At 29.2% G+C, this 8,181-nt stretch overlaps 1 protein-coding gene across 2 annotated transcripts; it reads left to right on the plus strand.

The window, feature by feature from the left end:
* Window positions 1-379: 379 nt before the first annotated feature.
* Window positions 380-7,924, plus strand: LOC127279735 (serine protease inhibitor 88Ea-like). 2 transcript variants are annotated; one of them, XM_051302261.1, is made up of 4 exons: window positions 380-520; window positions 2,626-3,008; window positions 3,444-3,825; window positions 6,333-7,924. In XM_051302261.1, exons 2-4 carry the CDS (start codon window positions 2,664-2,666, stop codon window positions 6,884-6,886), a joined length of 1,281 nt encoding a protein of 426 aa, XP_051158218.1. In that variant the 5' UTR covers window positions 380-520; window positions 2,626-2,663; the 3' UTR covers window positions 6,887-7,924. The 2 variants fall into 2 exon arrangements, with proteins under 2 accessions (XP_051158218.1, XP_051158219.1); XM_051302262.1 differs by lacking the exon at window positions 380-520 and adding an exon at window positions 539-685.
* The last annotated feature ends 257 nt before the right edge of the window (window positions 7,925-8,181 follow it).

Genomic DNA, 8,181 nt, shown 5'->3' on the forward strand with positions numbered 1-8,181 from the left:
TGTGTTTGTGATTGAACACGACACTACACAAAATTAATTTGGAATTGTTTCGTTTCCGTGTCAGTCCCTGAATAGTGTATACAAAAATGTTCCATTGTATATAATTTAGCAAAAAAAAATTATTTTTTGCTTATTTCACTTATACAATTATTAAAAAAATTTATTTATAGTTTTACATGTTTTTTGTAAATAATGTTACAAACATTTATGGATCAGCATTTTTTTCTTTACATATATTGCTTCTTTAAATTTTTAAGTCTGCTTTCTCTTTTTCGACTATTTCAGCAACTCGACATCTTTATTATATAAGAAAGAAGGAAAGATATATTCTCATTATTGTATGACGGAGGAAGACATTCTCTTATATAGTGGGGATACTGCTTGTTGGTAAAAGCGGTGTGAATGTGAATTCACTTGTTTAGTCTTGCTTAACAAGTGTCAAAGTAACATTAATGTTGATAATATATTTGGAAGATCATTTGCAATTTTAAGTTTTAAGGAACTATTTGTCATCAATATTGTACGTGTTAATTGTGTTTAAAATTTTTATTGTATAACTGGTTGATTAATATTGTCAAGATTTTTTTTATTTGTTTTTGTTTTGTTAAATTTGGTTATACTTTTTTATTTATCACTGTGATTTGTTTCACTTAATTATTGATAACCTATGTGGAATAATTTGCGGGTGGGTTGTTAATTGAATTAAGTTTTATTACCATTATACAATTTTTTTATTAATATGTATTTTTTGTTATGAATATGAATTTTTCTCTTTTTATTGTTGTTTAATTTCTTATTAGTTTTGTTTTTTTCTTCATTTTGTTTAAAAATTTTTAATTTGCAAAAACTTTTTATCACTATTTTTTCTCCTGATATATTATGGTGATATTTACGTTAAGTTTTGATATGTTTGCAACTTGTAATAAAGTTTAATTTCATAGAATTTTATTTAATGTAAATATAAATTTTAATTTTTTATGTATATTGATATATAAAATAAAATATAGACTATATATAAAGATGAAATATCCTCCTTCTTGATGTGAATGAGAATTCTGAATTTTTTGTCACGTAAATGAATTTTAATTTGTATTCAATCTATACATTTTTATGAAAGTTGTAACTCTCTCGTGTAATGTACGCACGTTGTAATATTACTTTCACCTCAACTTCAATTATTTTTAAGGATGGAATATAATTCTTTTTTAATAATCGAATTTACTGTAATTTTTTATGTATTGTTTATTGTATCTTTGTCATTTACCTAAATTTGAAAAATTATTACTTTATAATTATGTTTAGGGTAATTTATTTTATGCAAATTTTATTGTAAAAAAATGCATTTTATTGTGTTTTCAAATGAATGAATTTTTAGTGACAAAAGATTTCTTATTTATGATTTTTCATTCAATAACCTTACACGTATATTTCTTCTCCCTTACTCTTTCTCGCGACTTAATTTTTATTTTTTGTCAGAATTTTTTTTTACATTTTACTCTCTAAATTTGAATCAGCGATAAGTATACCACTGTTACCAATTAGCGTATATACGCTGAAAAATCAGTGAATTTTCACTAATTTATCAGTGCATATACGCTGATTGGAATCAGTGGTATACTTATAGCTGAGAATCAGCGAGATTTCGCTGATTCAAATTTAGAGAGTACATTTTTTATTATTATATTATTTTTATTTATTATTATTTTTTACATTTTTTTTACATTTATCTTAATATTATTATATACTTTATATTTGTAACCTATATATCGAGAAAAAGAAGGAAATTATGATGTGTTTTTATTTTGTGACAATTATTTTTAAAAAAGTTTTAATTTTTTAACATCATTTATTAGATTAAATTTCAAAATGTCATATTATTGTATTAATCAGTTTCCATTAAAATAATTATGTGATTTGCTTTTTGTTTACTGACCAATTTAATCTAGTAAGATAACATTTTATATTTTTCTCCACACATGTCTGTTAAAAACTTCACAACTAATATTATACATAAATATAACAATTATGAAGCATATGTGAACTGATTATTAGTGTATATACGCTATTTAAATAAGCTAATATATAGCTAAACTCAATTTAGTGATTGCCCGCTGATTTAATTTCGGAGATTGACATCAGTATTTCATGTTTTTAAATTGCAACTGAGATATTAGATGACATTACATGACTATTTTTCAATGGTTGTTATGATTTATTGTGAGATTCAACACGACAAAAAGTTCTCACTATGCGCTTTATAGATAATATTCATAATGGGATATTTTGTGTTCTCTAAATATACCAGCGATAAGGATGCCACTGGTCCGCATAAGCATATATACGTTGATGAATTTGTCAAATATTACTTATTTGTTAGTGATTCATCTGCGTATAAATATACTTATTGGAGTAATTGATACACTTATAATTATGTGAATCAGTGAAATTCCTCTGCTTCATATTTATTGAGTTGGAGAAAAAACGGAAAGTAGACACAAATACTGTGTAATGGAGATGCGAATGTGTTTATAATTAATTATATATATATATATATATATATATATATATATATATATATATATGTTTATCTATATATATGTTTATCTATATTTTTTTTCTTTTTAGGGATACATGATTCAAGATATAGAAACTTTTCTTTTAGAATGAAGTTGTTTCTTTTATTATTCTCTTATTTATGTTTTGCGGATGCTCAATGTTTAACAACAAATGACAATCCACTCACCTCCAATTACGATGCCAGAAATTTACTTATCGATGGACGTTTTCAATTTTCTTTAAATACTTTAAAAATAATAGCCAATATAAAACAGGGTGAAAATATTTTCTTCAGCCCTGTCAGTTTATATGAAGCTCTTACTCTTGTTTACTTTGGTTCGCGAGGAAGTACTGAAGATTTGTTGAAACAAGCTCTGGGAATTCCTGAAGATTTTTCCAAGATCGATGTACAGAGATTTTTTTCATTTGAAAGTAATGATAATGGCAAAAAGGTATTTAATTATAATTATAATTGAGAACATTGGTAGAATTTTCTGATTTGTGTGATTAATTTAATGTGCATAGTCATTTCAATATATAATATTGAACAATATATAATCTGAACAATATTTCTATTAATTGTGTTATGTAAAAGGGATCATTCACAAACTACGTCTAACTTCAAGGGGTGTGGGGGGGGTCAAGCAATTTGTGACGACCCGTAGAAAAAATGGCGCTAAAGTATGTAACAGTGTGTGACGTGGGGCTGGGAGGGATATAAAAATGGAATAAAATATCGTGACGTAGTTTGTGAACGACCCCAAATCAGAATCAATTTTGTTGGAAATTCAATTTTGTTAATAAAATTTAGTAGTATTTTTTTAAATTTTAATGTTTTCAAATATGTTTTTATTATATTTAATGATATTGTTATCTTTTTTTAACAGGAAGAAACCTCTTCATTACCTAGTGTAGAATATAACGTAGCAAATCGCTTATGGGTAAAGAACAGTACAAAAATTAGAATGTGTATGTCTGCTATTTTTAATCATGAAATAAAAAAAGTTGATTTTCGATCTAATCCTGAATCAGCAAGGAATGAAATTAATAATTGGGTTAAAAATATTACGAAAGGAAACATACCAGAATTGCTTCCTTTTCAAAGTATTACTGAAGATACTGATCTTGTATTAACAAATGCAGTATATTTTAAGGGCCAATGGAAAAGTCGTTTTAATCCTGAAAATACCAAAAAAGATATTTTTTACCCAACTGAAAACAATGCTACGTTTGAAAATTTTATGCGTCAGAAAGGGACATTTAATCACAGTAAGTAATTGTATTGATATTTGTTATTTTTTTAAACATAAACTTATATTCGATTTTTATATTTATTAATGACCTGCATGTTCTTATTCTACTGTTGTATACGACAAAAGAATACATAGATCCCTTTCAGGATAACATAATGAGAAAACGATTTAATATCAACTTATCAACAATAAAAAATTTTTGTTTTTACTAAATTTTTTATTTTTTATTATTGTAAAAAAAGGAATTATTACTTTTTATAACCGGATTCTATAAAAGTCCCACACCCACACAGCTCATGATATTTTCTAAATATTTAATTGAAAGATTTGAAATATTTCAATGCGAAATCATTAAAATATTGCTAAAATCAGGGAACTGTCCACTTGCGGGGAAATATTTCGGAATTTTTAAACTTAAATTATTTGCGCACTGATTGATTTCAATTTTTATGCATGGATACAGGCCACAGACTTTACTAACTGTATGCAGCTGCGAAGTAAATTTTATTTTTTTATAGAGTTCTGTTGATAAAGCTTGTACTTTAACCTTACGTGTGTGTGATGCAATTTTAAGAAAAAATTTTAATGTTGGGCTGCTAAAGTGTAGTTTATTGATGATGCGGGGAATTTTACCCCCAAAATATGAGTTTATTTTGGTGTTGATGGTTTCATATTTTAACTTTGTTATATTAAGGTTGGTTTTAAACGTTTGGAATTGCAAAAAGTTACTTTTATGCATTTTTAGTTTTTCGTTTTTTTAAACGTTTCGGCCTTCTACCTCATTTCAATGCGATGTCCTGGAACTTTTCAACAAATAGAAAATTGCCCTCTTCTGATGAAATATTACCATGCAATTTCGTGAGATATATCTCTTGAAGACACCTGCAAAATTCGGGAAATATTTGACATAAAGTTAAAATTTTTTAGACATGTGAAATTTTTTGGTATTTTCTATATATTGAAAATTAAAAACTACTGCACCAGCTGCTGTACAGGCCATAGAATCTGAGTCCTATTTGTGCAGATCATTTTTCTAAAATATTTTAATGAAACATTTTTCCAAGATTTGTGTTAATATTTTCTCACAACCCACACAGCACAATATCTTGCTGTAAGCTTCCCTTGAGTTTAAACCTAAGATGCGTTAGCTTACAGCGTAAACTTCAGGTGAGGTTATTAAGGTAAGCTGCAAATGTTCTCTCTACCGTAAGCTGCAGTGTATGATTGTAGTCTGTTTACAGTTAAGCTTACTATAACCGTACACTGTAAGCTTCCTGTAAACTTACTGTAAGCTTCGTGTGTATAGTCTTAATGTAAGCTTCCATGTAAGATTACTGTAAGCCACATGTAAAATTCCTTTAAGCTTACACTACTGTTAATTAATGAAGTTTACGCTGTAAGCTAACGAATCTTAGGTTTAAACTCAAGGGAAGCTTACAGCAAGATATTGTGCTGTGTGGGAAGCGGACATTTTCCTGGTTGTGATTTTTTTCATGAACAATTGCCAAAGTATCGTGCATTATCACCCAAATATTACAGTAATATTACATGAAAATTTCTTAATGTTACCTCACACATACAGCACAACAACTTACTGCAATTTTACATCATACTTACTATTTAAATAAAAATTGCTTTCCCTCTAAAATTTCTTGTGGATTTTGAATCTTTGATGTTTTGTAGAGTAATTTTAAACAAAATGAAAATAATCGCCGGAGCCCTTTCTGAGAATAATAAATTTAAATATTTTTTCATTTATAGCACAGCCCAACAAAAATAAAAGTATCATGTGCGCATAATCCGAGTACTCTACCCCCACATATTTTGATGCGCTGAAATCGAATCTGAGGTCATATTTGCTCCATCACGTCAAGCTTTTTTCTAACCTCAAAAAATATGTAAGATTTCATGTAACACAAATGTTTTAAAAATTGATTGGATTTACTTAAAACTCGTTCCTTGGGGATTTTTTAGATCGCTGATTACGAATATGAAGTCAAATTTTAAAAAATCGTTAGCCATATTGGATCCGCCATTTTGAATTTTTAAATTTGACTTCATATTCGTAACCAGCAGTCCCAAAAACCCCTTACAAACGAGTTTTAAGTGAATCTAACCAATTTAAAAAATTTTTTTACATAAAATCTGACATATTTTTTGAGGTTAAAAAAAACCTGACATGAGGGAGCAAATATGACCTCAGATTCGTTTTTCAGCGCACCAAAATATGTGAGGGTTGGGTATCTTATGCGAACATACCATATCGTGTAAAATAAATGGTTGGAATAAATCAACTTTATTCATACATTATGCATGTATGAATGGTTGTTATTGATCCCTTACAATAATCACAGAAAGACAAAAAAACCTGCTCTCAAAATAAGTGTACGCTACTTATTTTGAAATGCAGCATAACTGATGAGTCAGGTTGATATTTCGAAATATTTCTGTGAAGAGAGAAAAAGAGGGGTGGGAGATATTATTTTTCTTTTTTCTGATATAGTTTCTGTTTGTGAATTCCAGCTATTTCTGAGGTTCTCGGTGCCCATGTTCTTCAGCTACCATACAAGGATGATAATACATCTATGTTTATTTTTCTACCACCATTTGCTGCTGCCAGTGGTATTGAAAAGCCAGATGGACTTTATCAATTACTTGTAAAAATGACTACGAATGGCTCGAAAGAGTTACATGAAATTTTAGACGGAGAAATGAAACCAAAATCAGTGGATGTTCAAATTCCTAAATTTACTTTTGAAGAAGAACTGCCTGTGATACAAGTTGCTCAAGAATTAGGTATTGGTCAAATTTTAGTGCCAGGGGAAGCGAATTTACTAGGTTTTGTAGAAGATGGGGAAGAAAGTTTGCACATTGGAGATGCTGTTCATCATGCGAAAATAGAGATTACAGAAGAGGGTACAACTGCTGCTGCTGCTACAGCTGTGTTTAGCTTTAGATCAAGTAGACCAACTGGGCCAGTGGTTTTTCATGCGAATCATCCATTTTTGTATATTATATATCATCATGCATCTCGTAGTATTCTATTCAGTGGAATTTTTAGTAAACCAACAAAATAAGAAAGATAAATTTTTGCTGTTAACTTGAAATATATAAATAAATATAATTTTATAATAATTACAAATTTGACCCTCCCCCAAATGCGAAATGGCAAGACTGTCAAAACGGAGTAACTTTGGTCCAGTAATGTCTGACGAAGTACGGCAATCGTTACTGGGCCAGTATTAGCACCAATACTTGCGGTAATTCTGATTTGATATAATTGATCCGAATTCCGTAACATTACTTGGCCAATATTGGCACCAATACTTGATAATTATAATTTTCCATAATTGAGACGAACTCTGTCTCATTACTGGGTCATTATTGGCACATTAACGGCTGTAATGTTGAATTTATTTTGACACGTTATTTTTTCCAAGTTGGAACGAATCTTGGTTTAGTAATGGCGCATTAACGGCTGAAATGTTCCTCAAACGGAGGTTATCAGAAAATTTTTGTGTTGAGATTCCCATTTCGGCTTATAGTATAGTGGTTAGCGTGTTAAAGCCTGAGCAGAATAAAAACGTAACCGGAATCGCAAACGCAACCGGAAGAATGAGTTAGAGGGCGATAGACATATTGTTTGTCCTTCTCTAACTTATTCTTCCGGTTGCGTTTGCGATTACGATTCCGGTTACGTTTCTATTCTGCTCAGACATTTAGACTTCGATGCGTTAGGTTGTGAATTCGATTCCCGCGAGCGTTAGAAATTTTCAAATGTTTAAAAAATTGCAGTTTCTGTCAGGACTTATATTTTAAATGTATAATGAATTAATTAGTTTATTAATTAATAATTATAATTTTTAAATTTTTTTAAACTTTGACAATACTGATGGTTAAAAAAGCCTGTTCATCATTGTGAATTAACCTTATACGCACTTCGACGTACTTTCGTTTCCTGCTTCTATCAGTGTCGCCACTAATAAGGCAACCAAGATTGGCCCAGTAATGATGTCAGATACTTGATGGGGCCGTGTTGGTTTTCGTACTTATGGGTCTGTACAAAATATGTGAAATCTTTTTTATAACAAACTATTAAATATTTCTTAAAAATGGTTCAACCATTTTTCATTACCCAGTTCAAAAGATGTCCTACACGGAAAAAAATTAAAATATGAGTTCTTGAATCTGTGTTGTATTCCTTTATTGAACACTGAACGAAAAACACACACTGCAGTACTACTATTGTCATTCTTAAATAGAAGAGGACTGAGTATAAATTATCTCATTCATAGATTCTGAAAACATTCGATATTATGAAAAATTAAAATGAGAAATACTTAATTTAACGTTGTATTAAAAGTGCGTCACA

Source organism: Leptopilina boulardi, unplaced genomic scaffold, assembly GCF_019393585.1.
Source record: "Leptopilina boulardi isolate dan_hultmark-lab unplaced genomic scaffold, ZJU_Lbou_2.1 LbouV2_223, whole genome shotgun sequence".
Taxonomy (NCBI): Eukaryota; Metazoa; Arthropoda; class Insecta; order Hymenoptera; family Figitidae; genus Leptopilina; species Leptopilina boulardi.